The sequence below is a fragment of the Nannobrachium achirus genome, assembly GCF_963921795.1.
Source record: "Nannobrachium achirus genome assembly, chromosome: 17".
Taxonomy (NCBI): Eukaryota; Metazoa; Chordata; class Actinopteri; order Myctophiformes; family Myctophidae; genus Nannobrachium; species Nannobrachium achirus.
Genome location: NC_137824.1, coordinates 36,318,925 through 36,345,931, shown reverse-complemented (window position 1 = coordinate 36,345,931; position 27,007 = coordinate 36,318,925). Strand labels below are relative to the sequence as shown.

Below are 27,007 nucleotides of genomic sequence, written 5' to 3'. Positions count from 1 at the left end.
GTGTCTGCTTCAGATACCTTTACTGACAGTGTCAAACAGTACGTTTCTGGAAGATCAAAGGAAGTCACGTACATCCCCATACCATTTAAAAGGCAGGTGCTGAACTTCAAAGGATGCAAAGATCAAAGACAAATACAAGTTTGCATACTGTAGCTCCCTTCAATGACTTTATTTTTGCATCACCTGAGTAGGAGCCAAAATGGCTCAGGGTGTGCCAAAATAAAGTCATTGAAGGGAGCTACAGACAGTGTGCAAACTTTTACTTTTCTTTTTTTCCTAACTGACGCCAGAGTCTACATTTCTCAGTACGGAGACCAATGCTGCAGAAGTTATATTGAATTAAGATACTCAAAGCTTACAGATTGGTTAAAACAACATTATATTCATTATAATAATCCCAGATTTTAGCTTTAATATAAAAACAGTTCACCTGAGAGAACAATTTAAAATTCACATATCAGCTAACGTAGTCGTTCACTTTCTGCAGGGCCACGGCACTCACATTGAGGGCATCTTCATCCGGCAGAAACTCTCTCAGTAAGAAAGACAGGAGCATCTGTCAGGAAAAGGGATGAGTGAGCCAACAAGACAGAAACATTTTTATATCATTTCTGAGGAAGTTGGTTTTGTTAGCGAGGAAAATGTTGCAAATCGCAAGCAATGAACCAGGGAAGGTAACGGAATGACATCTGTATCTCACTCTACATGGATGGATACTCACATACACCAGTCTCTTGTTTTCTTCTCTGTCCTGAAACAGTCTAAAAACAGTCTCCATGTGCGACCTCTTCAAGAAGAGGTAGTTGGAATCTAGGATAACAACACAGAACACAGCATGATGTGAGGTAATATGGACAGTTTCATTCCATTAAACCAGGTGGTTTTCAAACTAGGGTGTGGCGACGCCCAAGGGTCCTTGAGGGGTAGTGTCTCCAGTCAAAAGAGGAATAGTTTCATTCAACCGACTTGAAATGACTAAAATACAAACACTGTATTTGCAATTATACTAACAAAAGGTTCTTTTGAACGAAAAACATTCCTTCCAGTTAAAATATGGTTATTTTTGGGGTCACTGCCTGAAAAGGTTGAGAACCACTGTCAGAATGTAGCGTACATTTAGCACAGATGAGCTGATGGGCTCTGTCCCTGGTCTCGTCTTTCTCCTCGTCTGTGCGGGGCTGCCTAGATGGTCCCGGTGAGCCACCAGGCCACTGCTTCTCGCGCAGGTTGTCGATGTACGCAGCCATCTGCACTTCTGTTGGGTTCATCTTGCTTAGAAAGGAGTTCATCTTCCTGGTAAGAGGAATATATGCGTCACTATCAAAAGTTCTGGGATTAGGTAACTTTGAGAGAGATAAAAACGATTTAAATGAGCCTTACTTTTTCAAGATGGGCATAACAGGCTTCAAAATGGCATCAAATATGTTCATGAGGATGGAATTTCCTGGAAGATCAATAAGAACAATAACCATTTATTAAAAATGTACTGGATAATACTGTATGAAGAAGACCATGCTATAAATATTGTGACTGAACACTTAACAAACCAGCTATTTCCTTTAACAGATCAAATATTGCTTTGGTGGCTTCGTGTTGCTCCCAGTTGGCCTGGCTCTTCTGCCCCTGCAGTTCGTCCCCTTTTGGCAGAGTCCCATGATCCTTCAGCTTAGTCCTTTTCAAACACTTTCCACCCAAACTCGGCCTTGACAGGCTGTCTGCGCTGTCTATCAACGAGTCTCCATTTAGCGTGCGTTGGGATGCGATATCTGGATCGGTTTGGTCTTCATCATTGCCGGGTTTTATTGAGGCCAGAGCCTCTTGTGATCTGGACCGGGATAATCCTTTTATTATCGTTTTCAGAAGAGAGGTTCGGGGATTTTCTAAATCCTCCATCTCGTCTTGAGAACAGCTTTCATTAGTTGAAGAGTCCAAGCTAACAATAGCTTGGGGTTCCTTATCAGCCTCCCCCACGGGCGGTTCTGAAGTAGGATCCGTTTGGGAGATAACAATAGCTGGGATTGCAGCATCAGTCACATCCAAGCACTTCTCGTTTGAGGCCTCGGAGGATTCCTCTGGTGGAGTCGTAGTCTCTGCACACGAAGGGCTCATTATGTCTAGATGAGAGCTGTGGGGCTGTAAAGTAAACAACACAAAACAAGAACTTTTAAGACATTCAATTCACGGCACGACTTAACCAATCAATTACCCAATTGAATAACGTTTTTGTTGCAATTGAAACAAAGTCAAATGCCGGTGAGACGACTGTGATTGCCTACATCCTTTATTCAATAGCGGCGGTTGTTCCTTTAGATACTGTAGTTAAACCTTTATTGATCCCTGTGGGGAAATTCAGGTGTCGTAACAGCAACAACAGTAGTCATGAAACAGGATAGGTGAGTAGTGAGTGCAGAGAGATAGGAATGATATTAAAATGAAACTAAAAACATAAAAACATTAAAAAAAACAAATAAAAGCAGTGCTCTTCCGAGCACAGGTCTCCACCATATAATAGGGCAATGTGAAAAGGGTGCCATGTCTTCGCTGCATAGACGCCGACTCTGTGTGGGCTGAAGGGCCGCGGCACCCCGCGAGATCAAGCCCGAAATTAAAGGTGTCTACACACCAAACAGCCTACAGGAGACTACTTCTGACTGTACACAGACTGCAAAGAACTGCAAAGAACTGCAAAAAACTAAGCACTTTTATTTTTTCAGACGACGCCGACTGTAGTTACTGTATGGCAGTGGTGCCAGGTCTGCTCGTTATAAGCAACGTTGATCCTGTTTTCCTATAATGTTGCTAGTTGTGGGTTGCTTTTGTTTGGGCTTGTTTCTGAAGTGTAGTTGCTTATTTGGCCTTGCTTTCAACATTATTTTATAAAATAACTAATGTAATAGAGCTCAGAGGTGAAACTGGTCGCTGCTTTTGGGCTTATTTTCATAGACCTGGTCGCTTATTTCACTCACAGAATCTGGCAACCATACCGGAGCCACCGTGTGTTCTCCGTGCAGAGGAGAAGGGCGAAAAAAAGAACAACAACAACACGGGGAGCTGCTGCACTATTTACTAGCTTTGCTTTGGATCAGATTGGAATAGGAACTGAGAGTTGTGATTGAGAATATGGTATTTAGTAAAAATATGCGACGGGAAAATGTCTCTGGCTTATTTTGGCTTGGTTTTGCAACAGTAGCAAACTATTCTACAACTCCCTCAATCTTACCGACGGCCAGGGGCGACTGTACAAAACTGAGCAAGTCCAGTTTTCCAGTTTTCGGTCGATAACGTTCCCGACCCGCTGCCGAAAACCTGACGATGAGCTCCCGTTCGGCAAACGACGCTATCCGCCGCCTTCCGCCGCCGAATCGTCGCCGAATCTGTGCGGTTAAAAGTGGCCTTAACACGTACAGCTTTGTTTGAGGGGAAAACACCAGCCCCCCACCCCCACATTCCTATGGGTGGGACTGGTGTGGGGGCTGAGGGAGCGATAGAAACTAACGTTGGGACTGGAGGCGGAGCGGAGCGCTCCCATAGCCTATTTGCATGTATGCAAACAAACATGCCTAATAGTTCTTTTGTTTTAACCGGGCAGGTACATTCCAGTGGGGGGGCTGGTGTGGGGGCTGTGGGAGCGATAGAAACTAACGTTGGGAGGCGGAGCATTAGTGCCTATAGTTCTTTTGTTTTAACCTGGCAGGTAGAGAATAAAGGCCAGCATACAGTAGGTCTGAGGAGACTGAAAACCTATCTGCGATCCACAATGGGACAAGCAAGACTAAACCATCTCTTACTCTGCTGAACTGTCATAGGGAGGCGGCACTGAAACTTGACATGGATGTCATAGCCAACCGCTTCATATCCCGTGCATCTGTAAGGAGTAGCACCTTCCTCACTAAGAAATAAATAAAAAAAATTGGTTTTGTTTTGCTGCAAGTAGCCTACTTGTATGCGGTGTTCACTTTATAGGCCTAATAGGCTGTTGCAATAGCGTGGCCTTGGTTTTAATACTATTTTGTCTTTCTTTGCATTTTATTTTCTATCATTTAGCAGACTACTGCATGATGCACGAATACAAGGGCGAGACGGCACAGTGTCTTCTGATCAATACAATGCCATGGCATTAGCTAGTTTTTTGTTTGATACTTTGATACTATGGTGCTTAACTGTTGAAACATGCTGAACTTTCATTGTAAAAATGTACCACTGTACTATTGACAAACTGTAAATAAAGTATCCATTTGAGAAAAAAATGACCTTTTTTTGCGACGACGACGACGGGGGGGGAGGGGGGGTAGCGCTCGATGCTTCAGCACCTCGTGGCATGGACAAAACCCGGCGCCTCTGCTTCGCTGCATGCATGATTCGAGGCATTTTGTTCCAAAAATGACTTTTGTTAAAGTTGACCTGCTGGTGGCGCAATAACAGGCCAATGTGAAAAGGGTGGCATTTGTTCCTTGACCTAGTGGGAATATGCAAGCAAAATTTCACGGAAATCGCAAGCTGTGTTCATGATTTGAGCCATTTTGTTAAGAACGGAGCAATCCTGCAAACTTTGGAAGCCAATGTTAGCCAATTAGGATGGAATCTGAAATATCGGACAGATCCGTCTTGATCACATGACAGAGATACTGTGTACTGATTTGCGTGATCTTTTGATAGAATCTGAAGGAGTTATATTCAAAGATACGTTTTACATAAGTCGGCCTCCTGGTGGCGCTATAAAAGGCAGATGTGAAAAATGCAGAGCAAAGGTTTTTCCTTGGTCTCTGGGAAGTGTGCATACAAAGTTTTACATTGATTGCATGGTGGAGTTATACTGTAGGTAAAAACACAAATCGTTCCGTTATAGCGCCACCATGAAGCAGATTTGAACATTTTGAAGTGGCATTTCTTCCTCTGCCTAGAAGTGTGCACAATTTCACCAAAATTGCACGCTGCATTCATTATTTGAGGGATTTTGTTCAAAACTGACAAATCCACTTTGGAATCCAATCTTAGCCAATCAGGATGGAATATGAAAAATCTGGAAGACTCGTTTTGTTTAATGGCTATAGAGATACTGTGTACCATACCGATTTGTGTGAAAATGTGTTTAGCAAAAATCCGCCTCATGGTGGCGCTAGAACAGGGCCATGTGAAAAATGTGGGGCAGAGGTTCTGAATTGGCATCCAGTGAGTGTGTGTGCACAATTTGGTCGAGACTGGGCCAACGGCGCAGGAGATTAGCTGCTAACAGACGGACAGACGCACGGACAGGCTGCAAAACAAATCTCCCCATGCCTTCGGCTGGTGGAGACAATAAAATAAAATGATTAGTCTGAACCTAACCATCTGTACTTGGTCTGACTCTGTTAACATATACATTCTATCAATACATAAACGTATAATATACCAGTACAATCTATCAACAGTGAATATATGCATGAACATATATCTATCGCTTATGAATGGATATGTACAGACTATCAACAGTGGATATGGGACTGATATACAGTATGTTCTTGTTCTGTGTGTATACAGTGTCAACCAGTCTGCAGAGGGCATCTGGAAAATATTAAGTATGGTGTGAAATTGAAAGAAGAAGTGTGGCGCTGGGTTTACCTCATCTTCCTCTTGTCCTGGAGTCAGCAGGTACGCCAGGCCGCTGAGAAGACGCCACACGCCGCTACGTCCTTCCTCTTCATCTTCGCACAGCAGTTTGTCCAACGGACAGAGGAACTGAAACACTGGCTGGCTGTGACCCATCACGCCGTCAGCAACCACCGTCTGTACAGCACACAGACAAAGGTTATAAGATCTTCTAGTCCACTGGTTCTCAAACAGTGCGTTGCAGACACATTTGTATGGGTTCCTTAATTTCCTACAAACATTCCCCAACATGTGAAGATTTTCATGAAAAGAAATAAATGAAATAAAAATGTAAGATTCCATAAATTAGAAAACAAATGTTTAAGTTGTGAAAATAGTCGATCTACAAGCTCACAACGCGGCACAAAGCAACGCATAGTTCACTAGTTTCACTAGTTTCACTAGTTTACTAGGCAAACATCTAATTCCTCTTTTGGGTCAAAAAGATGTGGGAAGTACTGTTCTAGTCAGTGGTGGAAACCAAATACATTTACTCAAGTATTGTACTTGATTACAATTTTGAGGTAATTTAACTTTTTACTCAAGTATTGCCATTTTATTTACAACTTTATAGCCTACATCACGGGGGTGAATCGTTATCACGTTCACAGACGTCTTAAGGTGTCTCCACACCCAACAGCCTACAGGAGACTCCTTTTGACTGTACACAGACTGCAAAGAACTTCAAAGAACTGCAAAAAAACTAAGCACTTTTCTTTTTTCAGCCGACTCCGACTGTAGTTACTGTATGGCAGTGTTGCCATGTCTGCTCGTTAAGCGACTTTGATCCTGTTTTCCTTTAATGTTGCTAGTTGTGGGTTGCTTTAGTTTGGGTTTGTGTAGTTGCTTATTTGACCTTGCTTTCAACATTCCTTTAGAAAATAGCTAATGTAATAGAGCTCAATGGACCTATACCGGCTCCGCCCCCTCCAAAAGCTACGCCCGACATCATCACAGCGCGCCGCTACTGGCTTCATTCACTTCAATGGGAAATACGGCGGATTGTACACACATTTTACACATTAAATATTAATTCCGTTTTGGACCCAGAGCTTCGAAATCTCTTCCAATCCATCAACAAGGCCTGGATCTGCATTGGAAAAAATATTTAGACCTTTAAACTTTTAAAACAATACGACATAGGAATATATAAGGTCGCAGCAGAGGAATAAGGAACATGTCCATGGTTGCTGGACCACAGAAAGCCGTTTCAAACCAATTTAAATATAAATGGACTGTATTGGCCTAAACGACAATAACCCATGACTACAAACACCTTATTTGTTATGTTAAATAGCAACTGATATGTAATGTACGTCTGTGAATGTCTGAATGAACAGGGGTAGCGACGCGAAGTGTTGTATTTCAACTCTGCTTTCAACTGCAGGCTGTGGGTAGGGGCGTCACAAGGGGGGGAAAAGTGGGACTGACTTACCAGGGCCCACGGTGGAAGGACCTTAATTATTTTAGACTTTATCGATTGAAAAATAGCAGATATACAAGCTCATAGCGTGGCACCGAGTGCCGCGCTGCGAGCTTGTAGATTTGCTATTTTTGAAATCCCACGATGAAGAACATTCATGTGGGCCCACAGCGAATCCTTGTACCCAGGGCCCAGAATTTGGTGCGACACCCTTGCCTCTCCCTCTGCGGCTCGCCAGCTAAACTTGTCAGGAATCGCGAACATTTCACGCCACGCCAGAGATATCAAATGTTATAGATAAGATTTATAAGCAATCGGCATGATAAGAAACATGTAGCCTACATTTGAAGCAGTTTATTCTGGTTGGTTGTTTGTGTAATGGAGAGTAATAGCCTCTAAACAAATCAGTGAAAAGTGAAAACGGCTCTGTATAGGTCCAGCAGACAGGCGATTTCCTCATTCTGCTGTTGCGTCCTTATATATTCCTTTGTCGTATTGTTTTAAAAGTTTAAAGGTCTACATATTTTTCCAATGCATATCCAGGCCTTTGTTGACGGATTGAACGAGATTTCGAAGTTCTGGGTCCAAAACGGAATTAATATTTAATGTGTAAAATCCGCTGTATATCCATTCAAGTGAATGGTGCGGCTGTGATTCTGGTCGGAGGTCTCGGCGGAGAGGTGGGGGCGGAGCTCCCGGTACTCATGAATTGGTGAAACTGGTCGCTTCTTTTGGGCTTATTTTCATAGACCTGGCCGCTTGTTTGACTCACAGAATCTGGCAACCGGAGGGCGGGGGCGGAGATTTTTAACTAGTGCGGTGTATTTTCCTGCTCTCACCAAAACAACACACTTTGGAGTTGATTAGTATAGGAAATTCACAGTTGAGATTATGAGTTTGGTATTTAGTTAAAATGTGCGACGGGAAAATGTCTCTGGCTTATTTAGGCTTGCTTCTGGAAAGTTCTGCACTGTAGCAGACTAGACTCTGGTCCACTCTAGTGAAGGATTTACCACCGACCGCAAGCACCGACTGAACATGCTCAGTTTTCCATCGACGGGTTCCGCCAGCCCTATCGACGGCAAGTGCCTCTTGCCGACAAGCTCCCGATGGCTTCCTGTCGGCAAGAACGCTTTCCGACTGCGATTCGAGGGAGATTCTGTACGGTTAAGACCTGCCTTTAGGCATCCCATGTGTTAAGTATATTTTGATGCTAATACTTTTGTACTCAAGCAAAATCAGGCCTTTTACAGTACTTGTGCATGAGTATGTCTTGAACACTTGTCCATGTGCGTCAGTGAACTCGTCTTGTGCTCATGGAGACGTTTACCTGAAGGAAGAGTTCCACGGAGGCTCTGACTTCATTCTTGATCCAATCACGGACCGCCTCCTCTGAGCTTTTCGACAGCTCTAATATGAAGGGAAGTTTGTTGGAGTCCTGAAAATGCAGCAAAGATTGACATTTAACATGAGCATGCTGTGATGCAGAGGACAGGAAAATCAATATGAGGTTAATTCTTTTTTTTTCATCTGTAATGGAAATGAAAAATGTAACAACCCATATCGATCTAATTTAAGACTGTGGGATATATCACATTCCAAACGTGTTAAGCAGGTTTTGTGGCTTGTTTACGCAACATTGCTGTCTTGCGCACATCCCAGGATAGACGTTTAAGGAGAAACTCAACTTGAGAAATAAAACGGAAAGCAAGAATGAAACCCTTTTCGTGCATGTCCCTGCATTGCGTGGTAGGACGTATTGTACTGTATGTCCTAAGATCATGTAAACATGATGACATTGAACATGTTTTATGATTTTTAACTAGCGAATAGATCACTCATATTATATGCACGTAGTTAATGAAGACGAGCTGAACCCACTCTACTAACACCCTGTCAGGAGTGGCTCGCGCCACTTTGACTTAGCTGCAAAATAAAAGTTGAGCTCAATGATTAACTTAATGGAAACGTTATGAGCGGGAGGAGTAGACCATAACCGTTGCGGTACTGCCATCGTACTTCACGCTGAAAAATGGCCATGGGTGCAGATTTGCTGAGTTAATATTCTTACTGAATGTGGGGTGTGGGGAGAGGGGGGGCTTATTAGCCTACCAAATAAGCTCTGACAAATGACCAATCATCTACTTCCATTACTGCCGCTGCTGGGCAAGGGTTATGGGTTGCTTCGAGCCATACTTATACACAGTTGTGCGTGGGTGTCGTGCACTGAAAATAGCAGATGTGCTATTTTCAGTGCACAACACCCACGTGCAATGAAGTATAAATCGGTCATTACTTCCTCATGACACCGGGTCAATCACTAAGCAACGCTTTTTTCCCTCTCTCTTCCCTCCAAGTACATGGAGTTCATGGAAGTAAAATACGACATTTGCATGTGCGTGTTTCGATTATGGTTCTTTCTCCTCCATTTTCCCTCCATTCCTTTTAACTCAGAACTAAGAAGATGTGTAATTGTAACAGTCATTTCATGACTGTTCACATTTATAACCACATGTACATTTGCATATATTAATTATGAATAGGGGATATTCACACTTTGAATTACATCTCCCAATATACTGACTGAAACGCAACGTTTCAACCCAAAAGTCTTCATCTCTGAAGATGCTGTCGGAATAGAAAAGCATATTCTTGTATTCTTTTTTTTGTCAGTACATTGGGAGCTGCAGCCTTGTGAACCTTTATTCTGCACTTGGATGTGTTTGGATGTGCACACTGCTACTCTACTGTGCCTAAAACTATTTTTATAATACACCTCGGCACATGAAACAATGATCTAGTACCTGCCACAGTGACTGGCTATGTAACACTGTGCGTGTCATCTCTAACCTGCCATCTGTTGCGGAAGTATATAACATCCATATAGGTCTTCTTGATGTCCCAGTGAAGGTTCTCTGTGTTGTCTTGCTCCTCCAGGTGAACAATGAACACCAGCTCCTCGTTCTGCCACTCCGCCTACAGTACGGCACAACAGAGGGACAGACAGTCAGACAGACAGACAGACAGACAGACAGACAGACAGACAGACAGACAGACAGACAGACAGACAGACATCGCTATCTCAGGCTCACACATTCGCAACAACATCCAGGGACGTGCTGGCGGTTGCAGCGGCCCCAGCTGCATTAACGAGCACTCGAGACATTCCACACCTGTCACAGTGATTCGCGACTCACATGAGGGATGCTGAGGGCCCAGCGGCCGACGCGCCACATTTCATACGACAGCTTGAATTCCAGCATGTCCTCCTGAACGCTGGTCAGGTACTCCTCCAGGTCACTGTCCTCCTAAACGAAAGCCAAGAGAGCAATGTCTGTCACGTCCCATTAATCACCACTTTAACGTTAATAACATTTGAAAAGTGGCTAAACTCAATTCAAGCCAGGGTCAATGTTGTTCCGCTCCGGCTGGCCTGCTGCTGTTGTCGGAGGTTATTATCGTGTAGTGGAATAAATGTCTAGAGGTCTAGATAATTACATACATTACTACATTCAATATGATAGATATATAATAATTCATGATAATGAAAAAAAAAGAAAAAGTAAATGAGAACATTCTAATATTTTATATGTACAGTATACTATTGTATGAATATATGTCAATATATATATTTTAACAATGGCCTTTTAGCAATTAAACAAATAAATCATCAAAATGAATTCAAGTAAACTTGGAGTAGACATCTAGGCTACAACATGAAGTTCCATCGTTGAATTCTCTGTGAACGCACCAGATTACATTTTCTGTAGTTGTTAATTGATATAAATGTCTTCTCCATACAGATGCACAACATTCCTAGTCATATTATTAACCAGTTATGTCTTATGTGCAACTGTTCAACAAACTGTCTTTCATGCTTTAGATGTGCCTCAATGGTGCCCCCTACTGGTAGCCAAGTGTACATCATTTGCACAGATATCCAAAGTTTTCACTTCCCCTCTAATACCTATGTTCACTTCCCCTCTGTATCTATACAGGCAATGAAAGTCCCTCTGCCCTCTTCCCATATATTTGTAAAATCAGTCAAGGACAACAGTTGTTGCCCTTTTTTTTTATTTATAATCTCAGATGACAGATCCACTGACTGCCAACCCTTTTCCAAAGCATACCTTTGCTTGTTTGATTTTCAGGGTGGCAGAAAAATCAAGTCAAGGTTCATGTATGATATACCGTAGGGCAAAGGTCTTCAACAGGGGGTCTGGGACCCCATGGAGGTCCTCAGAGTTACTACAGGGGGTCCTGAGCGAGGCGTTGTGAGCTTGTAGATTGGCTATTTTCTGCTAAGAGGTTGGGTGTAGAGAGTGAAAGGTCAAGCTTATTCAATTATTAAGTATTGACGGTTCAAGTGGTTAAATATCTGAAAACACAAATTGACATGAATCCAAAATACAAAATGATGCTGTCAAACAATGAAACTGTATGGAATCTATGAACATCTCTCTCTCTCTCAACTAAGGGGTCCTTGGCCTGAAAACGTTGAAGACCCCTGCCGTAGGGCCAAATCTACTGTATGAATAGACAATAATATTAACCGTCTCCAGAACGGTCCACATGGAACCACAATGTTGGGGTATTTTAGTAATACAGATTTGGAAATAATTCAAAGGGGCTCCAGATGTGGAGGGAGGTTCTGGGTTCACAGAACTAACTGCTGAGCCCTTTGGAGGGGGTCCAGGGTCCAATTCAACCAGACATCTGTGGTAGAATGTACTCATTTATAGACCCCTTTGAAACCATCTGTCACAGCCAGCCCGCTTATGCCTGTGAGAGCTAATCTAGTTATTTAACATGCATGTTCATCCATGTTTCTGTGCATTACATCACATCCTGTTCATTGGAACATTGAATTAGATGTTTCATTTTTGAGTTATTCCAATAACCTTGTGTTATTATGATAGCTTCCTTGGATGTGGTGTTTTTCTACTCCTGTCTGCTCTCGAATACAGTACATGTTGGCCATGAATTTTAGTATTGGTAGAGTTTTTGTATAATTTCTGGTATACATGTTTTCTACAATAGCCCTACAGTCTGTAGTCTTAAAACCTGGAAGTGAGTTTAAAATGATTCAGAATGTTTTTTCCCCAAAAGAACGCAGAGAATAATGTAGGGAGTTTACCGTTTTGTCAAACAACAAATTACTCCTGTTAATACAGTATCTCAAACATGTATTTTCAAGCCGTTTGTGAGTCTTTTAATTAATACAATTACATTGTGTCCAGTCAGTATGGTAGAGTATAGTAAAACAATATTTATAACTTATACAATTGGGGTGGTTGTATTTTGTCTTCCTGCTCTTCTATTGAGACATTTAGATTGTGTCAAAAGTGTCAAAAATTCTATTTGTGTATTTATCCCCTGAGCAAATTAGCTCAATGGTAAAACTGTTTGTGCAGGAAACAGGGTTCAAGTCCGGTGAATTGCAACGTGTGAATATCATAAAGCTGTGATTGCCACAGAGCCTATTTTCATTGATCCAAACCCCAGTGCAGTAATTCCTTATATGCCGTGGGATCCCATGGTGGAAGCAACTTCAGGAATAAGCCTAATTTATACTCTGTAGTACGACGGTGTTACATGCTGAAAAGACCTGATTGTAAGTTAACAATATGTTACATCACTTAGAAAAATCACCTATCATCACTAGAACTCTGTTTCCCACAGTACGGAAGCTCCACCACTGAATACAAATACAAAGTTCCGAATTGTATGTTTTTTTCTTGCAATTCCAACTTCACACCTGAGCTTTATGAGCTTTAAAGCTGCAATCCGTAACTTTTATTTCCTTCTCAGGATTCAAAACCTTGTCTCCCGCATGAGAAACGAAATATCCTCAGCCAAGGGGGAAATCCCCACTTTGCCATGGGAGATATTATGCTTATAAGCTTCAGGCAGTACTACTGAACGTATCAACCAGTAGGTGTCCGGTTACACATCTCTATTCAGAAACATTGCTATTCAGAAGATTGACTTCCATTATTCTAAATGGAGGTGTCACCTAAACCTAACCTCAGTGGGGGTATTTCTGAATAGGGATGTTTCTAAGTAGGGGTGTTTCTGAATAGAGGTCTGCCCCCTAGGTGTCCTACCCAACACCAGGGTCAAAATACCTCAATGGAAGAGTAGAGAGACCACCTCCAACCACTGCAGGTGTGCAGCTAGTTAGTTACATTGTACTAACATACAGCTCCGGATTGGAGCTTCAATCTTGCAATTATGACTGTCTATATCAGATAGAGATTTTCTTCTCACAAATGTGAGATAAAGTCATGACTGTGAGAAATAAACCCCTCAGGATTGTGTTATTTTTAGTCAGTTGAGCATAATGTCCTTCCACAGTTATCTGCTAAACATTCTGACTGAAAAGCAAAGAAAGATGTTCCTACGTCATCGGAATCCAGCTGGCTGTGGACAGAACCTTCTCCGCCGCATGCGTCAGACTCCGCGCTGGTCAGGGCCCGCATCATTAGTTCCTGTTCCACCTTCTTCAACTTCTTCTTCTTTGCTCTCTTGGACTTCATCTTATCCACAAACTTTGACCATCCTTCCTTCAGCTTGTTGGCTGAAATGAAAGCAAGCCACATGTGCACACACACGCACGAATGAACGAAAGCATGCAGACACACCAAGTTAAGAGTCCCCAAGAGGCACAGTAGAGCAAGAGGCTCCTACCTAAGTGAAATTGTAAATTGCATATTACTATGTTAATACTAAAATAAAACAGAAATCGTGACAATAATATTTATGAGTATGTTATTTATAATACTATTGTACCGTGTATACTGTATGTTATATTGGGCTGAAACCGTGGCTAAATATGGAGTCAGTCGCCACTGATGCGTCATAGATGACTAACATCAGAGACTTGCCTCACTTCCTGCGGATATATCGCCACTGTGTGCATGATATTCTCTAGTTACACGTTTTATATTTTCATAAATGTACTTATAATGTATGGCAAACATTATCTATTTTTATTGTAACTTACTTACTGTTGGGAGTATCTAAGATCATTTGATCCCACCTTCACTTCCTTGGAGTATGGTTTGTTTTTATGTTGTTGTATGTTATTGTGTTTCTTTGTTACAAACTTCCAAAAAACGAATTGCCCCTAGTGGGATTAATAAAGTTGTTTGAAGTTGAGAGGGCCGCTCCTACGCACAGAGGTAAGCTAATAAAGCTGGAGTCACAATAGCTTCACAACAACCTGTTTAGACACTCATCGGATTATTGTGCAACTTTGTGTGCTTACTCAGCTGTCCATTCTTAGAAAGCCATTGAAACATTTTTCAAACCTTGCTAAATTGTGCTGACTTCGCAATGATTGCAGAGATTGGTTGGGATGCCATGGTCAGGATTAAACTAGGCTGAATTAGACGCAGTGTGGACCCGGCTTTATTAACGCCCCACAGGGTTTCAAAATTAAATACCCTCTCATATTAGACTGTGTAAATAAAGCGAAGACACACCTTTCTTCCTGGATTTCCTCTTTTCTCTGGTGGAAACCTCTGCTTTCTCTGCATACCTACGAATTCCCCAAACATAAGACAGGCACAGGCTTGTCTTTTAGAAGTGTTTTACGAGTGCAATGTTAAAAGCATTGCTTGTTAGTATTAAGGCAGACAGCAGATTGTAGATGGATGACAGCCACTCACGCTCCACTGCTCTCCTCTTCCTCATCTTCCTCCTGCGAGGACTCAGAGAGCGGCTCCGCCTCGGCGCCACACAGATCCTCCACAGAGCCGTTGGAGGTCACGCCGTCCAGTTGACTCAACACCAGCTGGTTCAGATTGTCCGGTTCAGACAGCCATGAAACCAGCAGGTCCAGAGCTGAGGATCAACAGACGCACAGATAACTCACAACATGGCACATCCCAGTTGCAAGCTAGATAGATTCACATTTATCTCTGCCCAACATGGCAGGAGAATATTAATAATAACACCTGGTGTCAACCATTTTTACTGTTTAACCATTTAGCAGATGCTCTTATTAGAATGACAAAGTGCAAGGTCAGTTAAAGTATGATACAAATTAATAACATTTGTATCTTCAGATTGTGTGTTTTTTTACTGTCAGATCTGGCCTTGGTATATGTTTTGAGAACAGTCCAAGCTCACAGAGGAAAAAATAGATATAATCTAATGTGTGCAGATTAGAATAAAAAAAAATGCACATATGTATGTGACAGTAAACTGAGTAAAGGGTCATTTTTAACAATAGTACAGTACAGTACAGTACTGAACCGGAGTAATGCTTGTACAACACTGTGTGTGTGTGTGTGTGTGTGTGTGTGTGTGTGTGTGTGTGTGTGTGTGTGTGTGTGTGTGTGTGTGTGTGTGTGTGTGTGTGTGTGTGTGTGTGTGTGTGTGTGTGTGCACTAGCCCCAAGCTGTAAGTACAAAACACTGTTGCTGGGTCACCAAAACAAAGGACTGTCCAACTGGTATGAATGGTAATGTTTTAACCACAAGCATTGAAATGAAGTTGTAAAACTTGTTCCATGGTCACCTTACAACATTCCCAGAAAGATTAAATGTTTCATTTTTCAGCAGAAGAATGACAATAAAAAAATTATGAATGAACCATGATGTAAAACCAGGATAATATGTGCTCTAAGCCCTGACAATGATTTACTGTTGTAAAAGAAATAATAATATAAGTCATGCCAGTTAGAATATAAACCTGTTATCTAGTCAGTTTTTGTTTTTCCAAACTTCCTAAATCACACAATTCAATGATGTACTGCTCATAGAGTTTGTTGAAATGTATGTATCACACTGGTGAAGTTGACATTCTAGTACTCGCTTACCCTTTAAGGCAACGATCTCATTCAAGGCACAGCGGTTGACATCTTGTCCCCGTAGAGACTCTGGGAAAAGGTTACGTACCAACGCCTCCGAAAAAGTCCTAAGAACTGCCACCTCCTCTGCCCTGGAGCTGAACAGAGGCTCTCTAAAGAGACACACAAACCCAAACCTATTAATTCATAATCCACTTTTAAACTCGTTGCACTTGTAGATTCTCTATTAATCTTTCATTTGAATCCTGTCATTCTATTCATTGTGTTTCTCTTCGGGAGTTGTAAAACGTACATGTCCTCTATATATATATATATATAAATAATGCATTGTCAACATTTGCATCTAAATTCTATTAGAATCACATGTTAGGTAGGACGTAGGGTAGATCTTTATTAGATCAACAGAGGAAATTCAGTTTTAGCTTCACCCAGCTGATGGTTGCTCATTGACACTTCGACACGTACTGCATACTGATGGACCGGGGTTCGAACTGGGAGGCCTCTAAAGGCCAGACGGCACCAATGCACCTCCTTGCTACATGCAACTACTTGCAACGACTTGTGGCAACCGTTATTACCAACAGCAATTGCAAGGAGTTGCATTGGTGTGGACAGGCCTTAAAACGGTTTTGTTGCAAGGAATTACGACTAGTTGCATCTGTGTTGTCTGGCCTTTTAAGGAGTAGCACAACCTCTAGTCCTCTAGACTCTTATTGTAGCTTTATTGGACTACATACATATCGTGATGTCCTTCCACATGAAGAATACACACATAAAACCCACCAAGGACAGTGTCATTTAGTTTCCGTTGTTAATCTTGTTATTGCATGCTTTTGTCCAAGGGCCTTTCGATTATTTAGTCATGTCATTTGTCTTTTATTTTTTATCTAAAGCACTTTTGTATCTTTTTTCAATAAGAGCTCTATCAATAAAGTCTATCATTATTATTATATGATGACTCACACAATCAAACGCTTAGAACGCAATCAGCCATTAGTATTTCAGTGCGTGCCGTAGGTCAAAAGATACAAGCCAGTAAAAGACAATTCCTTACAGTAAGTGAATGATTCATAGAAGGTGATAAAAAAAACAATAAGGGGTTTATAGAGTTGAGCACAGTAGTCCGAGCCCAGAGTGCCTTCAGCATCTGCCTGATCTCAGTGGTGGAAGCAATAGTACTGTAGAAATACTCTTGTTACAAGTAAATGTCCTGTATTCATCAAACTTTTAAAAGTACAAAAGTATTGACATCAAAATATACTTCTGCTACGAAAATAGCAGAACTACAAGCTTTCGAAAATAGCAGAACTGCAAGTTCACAACATGACCACATCACATTGTGAATGTGAAACATTGTGAGTTTGTAGGTCAGCTATTTTCGATTTGGTTGAAGAATAAAATGTGGCATGTTTTGTAATAATATCTACAAAGTAACTTGTAAACAAAGCAGGGGTCTTTGACAGGGGGTCCGGGACCCCTAGGATGTCCTCAGAGTAACTACAGGGGGGCCGCCAAATCTTTATGTGATAGCAGATTTCTTTTAAATTAACAACTTGAGGGTTCAATCCCTATTCTGAGGTGAACTTTACCCAAAAATAGCAGATCTACAATCTCTCAACGCCTCGCGCTGTTCGGCACTGTGAGGGCTTTAGAGCTTATAGATCGGCTATTTTTGGCAAATAGGTTTGGTGCAGAGGTAAAAAAAAGAGCAGACCAAGTACAGAGTGAAAGGTCAAATGTACTATTTACTATTATCGATGATTTAAGTGGTTAAATGTCTGAAAAAACACATTAACACAAATCCAACATAGACTGTCAAACAAGTCTATGAATCCATCCATGAAAAACGGCAACACAATTTTATACACTATGTTACAGGGGTCCCTGCTTTATCTCCCTCTCAGCTAAGGGGTCCATGGCCTGAAAACATTGAAGACCCCCGAAATAAAGTAAAAAGTACAATATTTGCCTCTGAGACGTAGTGGAGTAGAAGGGAATAAAGCATTAATTTTGTAAGTACAGGGCTTGAGTAAATGTACAATGCATAGCTACAGTACTTTCTACCACTGGCCTGATCTCACCTGTCAGACTGCTTGGCATTGTGCAAGTGCTGCGTCAAGATGCGAATGCAACCGACGGAGGCCTCACTGACATCCAGGTCTTTTGCCCTGACGATGACTTGATCGATGACGACGTCAAACTCCCTGCTCAGCACCCGGTGCAGGGGCTGGTCCTCACGGGGTTCAGGGACACAGTACCATGGGAGAACAAGCTGGGTGTATGCGCACTCAACCACTGGTAGGGAAGGAAGACAAACACATCCGTGAACAGTGGTTTAAACAGTAGACTTTGGATCTATTCGGAAGGTTGGTCATCCAAATCATCAAATGTAGTTACTAGTTACTGCAGCAACAAAAAGTTGCATTATATAGACTTCATTTAAATTTAATTAAACTGAAACTCCAAAGATATAGCTACACACTCCAATACAATCTCAGTTTAAATTAGGCCTATGTGATTGCAGGCTCAGCACCAAGGGAGAGCTATTTGGATAAACACACTCAATCACTGGAGTAACAATCACTTTAGATGTTTTGAACAGAATAATAACTGCAAGTTGCGTGAAAACGCAAAGCTGTCAACATTATTCACTGTACGGGTTTCAACTAATCATCAGTGGTGATTCCTGGTACAAAACAGTATAAAAACATCTATTTTCTTCTCAAGTGTGAAACAAAACCACTGAGCCTTGTTAAGATACACAAACTGCCAAGACGATTTATTTCCTGTTCTGCACAACCACACAGCAAAACCCAGAGTGAACCTCTCTCCTATAGATGGGGTGGGGCTTTTTTTTCAGATGATGTAATATGATCTCTGTGTGCAGCTGCCTCCATACAGCATACGACCCGCTCAAAAGTGTCTTCACCAAACAACAAAAGATTGCTGACGATACGAAACCTAAACAGCTTCCCTGTGTCAATTCTTGTTGTTTTCATAGATGTTAGTTACACTGCGCAGATGTACTATATGTTGGTTACTTAATGATATGTTAGTTTGATAGAAATGTACTGTTTGCTTGACCACAAATGCCAAGATTTAGACTAGACAGATGCTAGGTTTGTTGTTTATGTGCTATATCAGTTACTTTTGCTGCATTTCATTGTTTTCTTTGCACTCTATTTGATGAATTGAATAAACAGGGCTGGGCTTATTTGGGTTTCCCTTTTTGCTGTTTGTTGACAAGGATTCATGCCATTTACTCCATGTAGTATTTGCCTAGTCCTGTGGATACGATAAATGCTAAATGCCTAAATTGTAGCTTCATTTTCCGACATTACAAGAAAGAAAAAAAAGGTCAACATACCAGTGCTTGACTGAGCTTATACTGAAGGCAACATGTGACATATATGAACTGTAAACGTGACAAATGTTTACTGTATACACCATAAATAATGCATGGCAAATCAATGAGCAGATCAAAAAACAAACTTCTAAATGCTGCTGCAGGCTTAGTCCCACCTTGCTGAAGAGACTCCTTAACGTGAGGATACTGCAGTTCCATTGATGTTTCAGTCAATGTACTTGTATTTGTAGGCTCGCTGTCAGGGACGTCAAAGCCCTGATCCTCCACACTGTTCTCCTATAAGAAGAAGAGAGAAAAAGTTATAAAACAATTCAATTGACAGAGCACCCATGCTCATCCACAGTGTTTCTGGAAGCAACTACATGAGACAGAGACACAGTAAGAATTAGGGCATAGTCCCCTCATAGTCAATCTGGCAAGCCATCGGATATGTACCTCTTCCTTTGGCGTAGCCATCATTAACTCTTGTCTCGAGAGATTGGCTCATAGTTGAACCAGATTGCACAAACACTAACATCCCTATTCTGGACATGTCATAAAAGGTGCACATTCTGTGAAAACAGCTAAAGGTGCACATTCTGTGAAGGTCAGCTATTTTCAAATGGTTGAAGAATAAAATGGGGCATTTAGGTTTTGTAACAATATTATAAATCTACAAAGTAACTTGTAAACAAAGCAGGAGGGTCCGGGACCCCTAGGGGGTCCTCAGAGTTACTAAAAGGGGGGTACCAAATCTTTTGTGTGATAGCAGAATTCTACTAAATGATCAACTTATTCGTATTCCCTATTCTGAGGAGAACTTTAGCCAAAAATAGCAGATCTACAAGCTGGGGGACCCCCGGTCATCAGGCTTAAGGCTTTGGGGTTAATCGGTTGTTTTGGCCTAAAGTCGACCCAAGGTCTTTGTTAATTGATTAGTTTTTCTTTTATTTGTTTATGTTTTCTTCAATGCACATCTTTAGATATAACCCTGTACTGACATTCTACTTTCAATAGCCAGCATTGTAAAGTCAACATTATACATTTATAATGTTAAGTGCTCAACCTCAAAAAGCTGGTCTTTCATGTTTGTAAAACACAATTTTACAGATGTGTCTATTTATCATCTCATCTAAATTCCTACTATGTCAACTATGATGACTATTAGTCAACAAGGAACGTCTTCAGTTGAGGTACGTTTTGTGAAACAAGTCCAGCCAGGGCTGGTTTGTTCTGACAAAGACAGATGTTTAAGACAAGTGAAGAAAATGCACCTCAGGCTGTTATCGACAAGGTCACACCATCAATTCTCTTGAAGTGTGTGAACATGTACAGTATGGTAGCATATATAGCCTATATAGTGTGTTAACTTTGTTCAACAACAAACTTCTACCCATTGCATTTGTTCACAAAACTATGGAGATGATAAATCTGCATAGGCTATATTTAGCCTATATGATTGATTGATTGATTGAATACATTATTAACAGTTTTCATAGGAAAAAGTGCAGGACAGTACAGTTCACTAAAAGGAGTTAAACCACAAGAAAGATCAATACCGTGTTTAAAATTGGGGTCCCTTTGTACTCTATTCAAGTATTCATATAAACATCCAATGACAGACATGTAATTGGATGTTATCTTAATGGTATCTTAATGTTGTGTTCTAGACATGTTAAGTAGGCTAACAACATGTGGGCCAGTTAAGTAGCCTATCAAAAGTAATACCATACAGAGATTGAAAGCATAGCCCTAAAATGGCTGATATTTCATACTTTGCATAGCCTAATATATGCAATGCATGGAATGCAGCCATTCTGGGCTCTAACTTGCAAATACACGTCATACAGTTGCGTGGATTTGTGTATTCATTACCTGGACTGTTTTTTCATCAACCACATCGTCAGTTTGGGTGCTGCTGTTCTCCCGACAGCTGTTTTGGAACATCAGCGGAGTTGAAATGCAACACAGAACGCACAGCAAATACTGGGTCACCGTTCGTCCGCAGTCTGTCAAATAACAAGACAGTATGGCCAGAATCATGGCGAAAAAAGACAATCGCCATATGTACATCTTCTCCTACTTTATAAAACGCACGATTTACAGCGATCATAGTCTCAGCAGCAAATCCCAAGCTCCTTCGCAGATCCACATTTCACGGGAAAAAAAGATAAGAATCTTTTTATTCTGGAGAAGCAGCAAACTCAAAACACCAGAGGGAAAAGGAGGGGAAAGTAATGTGGACGAGGAGTTGTGATTGGCTGTGAACCGTCTGCTATTGATAACAACACTGTGCCATCTGCAGGTTGTAGTGAGTTGACACAATCCTGGAATACTGGACAGATCCTGCAGTGGTGGAGGAAAAAAGTACTCACATTTTGTACAAAAGTATCAATACTGCAATGCAGAAATACAATACTTTTTTACAAAAGTATTGTCATCAAAATGTACTTAAAGTACTAAAAGTAGAAAGTAGGCCTACTCTTTATGCAGAATGTCCCATTTCAAGTTTTAAAGTGTATAAAAATCGTTTGAAATTTGCAGATCGGCTTCAAGTAAATTGGCTATTTTCAAATGGCAGAAATGTGGCTGAAGTTGCACAAAAAACTAGGGCCAACTAGTTTTCAAATAATTGTAGTGGAGTAAAAGTAGGCTACAATATTTGCCTCTGAGAAATGTAGTGGAGTAAAAGTATTGAAATTTGGAAATACTTCAGTGAACCCAGTACCACATGAAATATTTTGTATCCACCACACTAGTAAAGTAAAGGTAAACCTACCTCAAAATTATAGAGTACAGTAGCCTACTTTCCACAACTGGTGAGAGTTGACACAATCCTGAAATACAGGAAAATCATTTGAGGGGAGGAGGAGTAGTAGGCCTAAGGCGGGGGGGACAAAAGATGTAGCCTACAGATAAGATTAAGAGACTTGAGACTTTTTTAAAAGGTGAATTTTGAGAGCGTTTTGGGGGAGGCATCTTTAGTGGTGTCATGTGGTCGGGAAGTGCATTCTAAAGGGAGGGGGCAGTGCAACAACAAAAATGCCCTGTCACCACCCAGGTTTGGCATCACTTAGTGGGCTAAGGAGGAGTGGACATGATGATGGAGGATTGAGGTCAGGATGTAGAAAGAAAATACATTATATAGTTAGATATTATATACAATATGCAATGCATTACAATATTTAGCAATGTATAGGCTATAATATCTAAAGTATCTATTCTGAACTGACACATTGTATGATATAGCCTATGTTCTTCTATTCTTCTCTTCTCATCTATATCTTTATTAATATGCAACCATACTCTCTCTCTCTATCTTTTTTTCACCCTCTATATCTCACTCATCTTTCCTTTTCTTTGCCTCTCTCTCTCTGTGTTTCCATTAATGTTGTCATCTCTCAGTTGATCTGTTTATCTATTTATTTTAGTTTATTGTTGTATTTGTCTGTTTTTTTTCTTGTACAAATTAAGAAAAAATCACACCCAGTGTGAAGTGAGCGGTGCTATTTATGAGTTAATGTCATTAAGCTTCCTGCGAAGCCTGGCCAATGTGACCCTGGCCATACAAACAGACACCAATTGACCGATGACAGTCCTGACAGTCAAGCAGGGTTATGTCCCCCAGGACTTCAAATTAGCTAAGGTAACCCCCCTGCACAAAAAAGGCAGTAAACTTGACCCTGGCAACTACAGGCCAATCTCAATCCTTAGTTCCATCTCTAAGGTAATGGAAAAAATTGTCTATGAACAGGTGGCTAAATATCTTGAAGAGAATAAACTAATCTACGAGTTCCAGTCTGGCTTCAGAGAGTCCCATTCCACAGATACATGCCTCATCTATTTGAATGATTACATCAAACGTGAAATTCACGATGGCAAATATTGCGGCATGGTCATTGGTCATGCTGGACCTCCAGAAGGCATTTGACACCGTCGATCATTCTATTCTGATTGAAAAACTCAAAGCTATTGGTCTTGATAGCACAGCAGTGAGATGGATGCACTCTTACTTGGTGGGGAGGGAACAGATGGTGGAAGTCAACGGAACCCTGTCCCCCCCCCCCTCCCAGTAAACTGTGGAGTACCTCAAGGGAGTATACTAGGACCACTGTTGTTCTTAATATACGTAAACGACATGTCATCTGCTTGTGACTGCAATCTGTTTCTGTTCGCGGATGACTCGGCTCTCCTAGTCTCCGGCAGAGACTTATTGCAGGTTGAAAAGGCCCTTAACTGTGAACTTAACAAGGTCTGCACCTGGCTCAATGACAACAGACTCTCAATTCACCTAGGCAAAACTGAATGTATCCTCTTTGGATCTAGTCAGAAACTTAGCCTAGTTGAGAACTTCACAATTAAAGTAGGTGACACTGTGATAGAAAGAAAAAACTACATCTGCTACCTGGGTTGCATCCTGGAGGCTAACCTATCCAGTGAAAAAATGACCACCAAGGTAATCAATAAAGTCAACCAACGAATTCGCTTCTTGCAAAGGGTTGCCCCGCTGATCAATACTAAATCCCGAAAGACACTAGGAGGAGCTCTTATTGGGCCCCTCATTGATTACGGAGTCCTTGTCTGGTATCGCGACGCCCCAGCCGCCTTAAAGTTAAAGCTTCAAACAGCCCAAAACAAACTAGTTAGGGTTGTGCTTGGTCTCCCTCCTCTGACCCACCTTACCGATCATCACCACGAAAGCGTGGGATGGCTCAAAGTAGCTGACAGAGTACAGCATCTTGCAATGGGCCTGGTGTACAAGATACACTACACCTCCAAGATTCCCATGTACCTGACAAACTACTTCTTAAAGGTCAAGGATGTTCACGACCACAACACCAGAGGCAGCTCCACTAATCATCATCAACGTAGATTTAACACTAAACAAGGCTCTAACTCGTTCTCCTGCTACACCATCAACATGTGGAACGCCCTTCCTCAAGCCCTAAAGGAGAGCAAATCCCTAGCCTCCTTCAAAATTGGTATGAAAAGTCACCTTCAGACAGCTGCTACCCGTGACTTGTAAATAGACTAAGCCCCCATGCCCCCCCCCCCTTTTTTATTATTCTTTTTTCTGCCTTTGTATTTGATGTTATGCTTTTGAAACTGATATTACCCTAGATAAAGTACTATGTTCTATCCGTCTGTCTTTCAATGTTATATGAGATACTTAAAGTGTGGTTCCTGTGGAAATAAGCCTCGGCTTTCTAGGATCTCCTTTTAGTTGACCTTGTACCAGTGATTTGTACTGTCATGAAACTGTACTTTTTTCTATTGAAAACTTCTAATAAATTCTTCAATCAATCAATCAATCAAACAGACACAGGACAAACAAACAAAGCCAGATGTAGGAGCGGTTAGCACCGCTCAAAAACAACAGGCTACAATGAATTCTTGAAGGCTCTTGGAAATGTGATTCATGCCCATTGCAAATGGTTCATCATGGAACTTCCAGAAATAGATGAGAGAGAGCATTTTGCGATGAAGGTACTATTTTATATGTATTATTTGTCTATTTGTATAGTTTGTATAAATACGAATTCAGTCTATGTTCTTGATTGTGTAGCACACCTCAACTGACTACTGCAACACATAGAAGGCTGAGATGACCAGACTCTGGATGCTGTTGGCAAATTTGCAGAGCAGCATAAAAGAGCATTTTGCATATTTCCCATGCAGGCTTTGTGTGTGCAAACGGAAGAAAACGTATCTCCCCCCATCTGTGTGTAGGCCTACTTTTGGAAACCAAATGATGCAAAACTAAAGTGCGTGCAGTAACCGGAATGCTCGTCCCAAAACACGCTCACCCAAACTTTTTGAATGGAACATTCACGAGACGCTGAAGTGGACTTCAGCCACGAGTGGCACCACCGGGCGAGCTCAGGTGAGTGAGTCGCTGTGCTGAACGTGGTGAAATCCGCTTCAGCCGTTCGAGTTACGCACCGATAGAATTGTAAATCCCCCCTCCCCTAATCTCGGTACCCCCAGACGTCAAACGTGGCCGGGTAGGTGCTGGTGGTCAGAAATACCTGGAGGTTAGTTGGATTTGTAGGTCTGACCATTCCGAGCTCACCGGATTTGGCTGGGGCGAGTGGACTTTGGTGGTCAGACAGGGGACCATTCTTTTAGTCGTGTGGACTAATAGCCAACACCAACACCGACACCAGGCTTGTTGCCCTCCACTCCCTCTAGCATCAGGGTCTTTGCAGTGTTGTTAGCTCTGCTGTCACACCACAGTGTGTCTATGTAGGTGGTGCGCCTCTTTCTCCTCGTAGCTGTGCCTCGGATTGGCTCCCAGCCTCCCACAGTGTCATTTGCTTAATTACCAGTTCCGGGTGCCTGACCCAGTGTCCTGCCAGCCTCATTCTTCTCTCTCTGACCTTGTCTGTGACTCACAGAAGGAACTGGAGGATTGATTTTGAGGTTTGTACACCGTGATGATGTCATCATCGGTGTACTTTGCAATACAACCCCCAAAATCAATCCTCTATAGGCAAGACAGAAGTGGGGGACGTTTTTCTTATTTCCACATAACAACTCAAAGGTATCTCCGTCACCGTTGCCCCTATCCATGCCAAACTTTGCACACACACACTACTTGGCTGCTAAACCACAACCGCCACCCCTCATTTCTCACATGCCCCTCTTCTAGTGCCACCATGAGGCCGATTCTTGCAAAACACATTTTTGGGCACTGCTCCTACACATTTTGCCCTAAAATCACGCAAAGCGGTACACAGTAGGCCTATGTCTAGACTCATGTCATCAACATGGATCTGTCCCATTTCCCATATTCCCTCCTCATTGGCTACCATTGCCTTCTAAAGTTTGTCTATGCGACCTGACGCTTATCTCCTGTATTAGGGAGTCTTACTGGTTGACATAGTTCAAAGTTGAAAATGGGTCAAAAACAATCAAAATAGAGCCCTAAAACAAAGACTAAATCTAAGTCTAAGACTAATTGCTGTAAAAAAAATAATAACACTGGTATGCAACTTGGAATTAAAGCCAAATTGGTTTTACTTCTTATAGTTACTTGAACATTAACTTACTGTAAGTATTGTATTTGCTGTATTTAGGTGCAATGGCATTACAGCCAAGATAGTGTTTAGTTTATAATTTTTGAGAACTCAGAATTGCACTGTATTTTTCGTAATCTTTTTTATTTTGACCGAGTAACAGGCATTAGAAGACAATGACTTGTTCAGAGTTATGTCGTTATATTTAGCCTAAAATACTAAGGCTAATCCCAAAAGACTAAGACTAAAATGTTTCGATATTAGACTAGACTAAAACAATTTCAGAAGACTAAAACTAGATTAAGACTAAATGGTGTGTTATTCAAAAGACTAAATCAAAATGTGCTGACAAAATGAACACTGCAGTAGGGATACAGCCCTGCGTGGGCCTTGAAAAAATTACATGAGACTCCACTATAGCCAAGAAGAGACATGGACCACCCGTTAATCATGTCATGGTCCACAAGTTGAGAAACAAGTTGTAGCTGACAGCAGTTGTTACTGGGAGATCATGACCTTCCAGAGAAAAGATGTGTGTAATCTCAAGAAGGAGAAGTGATACCAGATTGCCTCAGTTATCATTATTAGGAATTGTGACCATGTAATAACTAATAAGGTGTGTCTGCTCACTCATACATTATATAAGTTACAAAACAGTATATCAGGCTGGATTAAGAAATCAAATTAAATAACAACCCAAAAAAACACACTCCGAAAATGCTAGTATATATATTTCATTATTTAAGAATGTGTCCATGAGCAATTGGTTGAGAAAT

The 27,007-nt window shown here is 41.4% G+C and overlaps 1 protein-coding gene across 1 annotated transcript; it reads right to left on the bottom strand.

The window, feature by feature from the left end:
• Positions 1-34: 34 nt before the first annotated feature.
• On the bottom strand, positions 35-25,333 carry LOC308302449 (uncharacterized protein; the record flags this gene model as incomplete). The annotated part of the gene is made up of 17 exons (XM_080746703.1): positions 35-556; positions 722-810; positions 1,115-1,293; positions 1,381-1,444; positions 1,548-2,133; positions 5,599-5,763; positions 8,379-8,486; positions 9,899-10,024; positions 10,246-10,356; positions 13,453-13,628; positions 14,536-14,591; positions 14,722-14,896; positions 15,876-16,018; positions 17,948-18,161; positions 19,389-19,509; positions 21,088-21,145; positions 25,272-25,333. 17 exons carry the CDS (start codon positions 25,331-25,333, stop codon positions 458-460), a joined length of 2,532 nt encoding a protein of 843 aa, XP_080602829.1. The 3' UTR covers positions 35-457.
• Between the last annotated feature and the right edge of the window lie 1,674 nt (positions 25,334-27,007).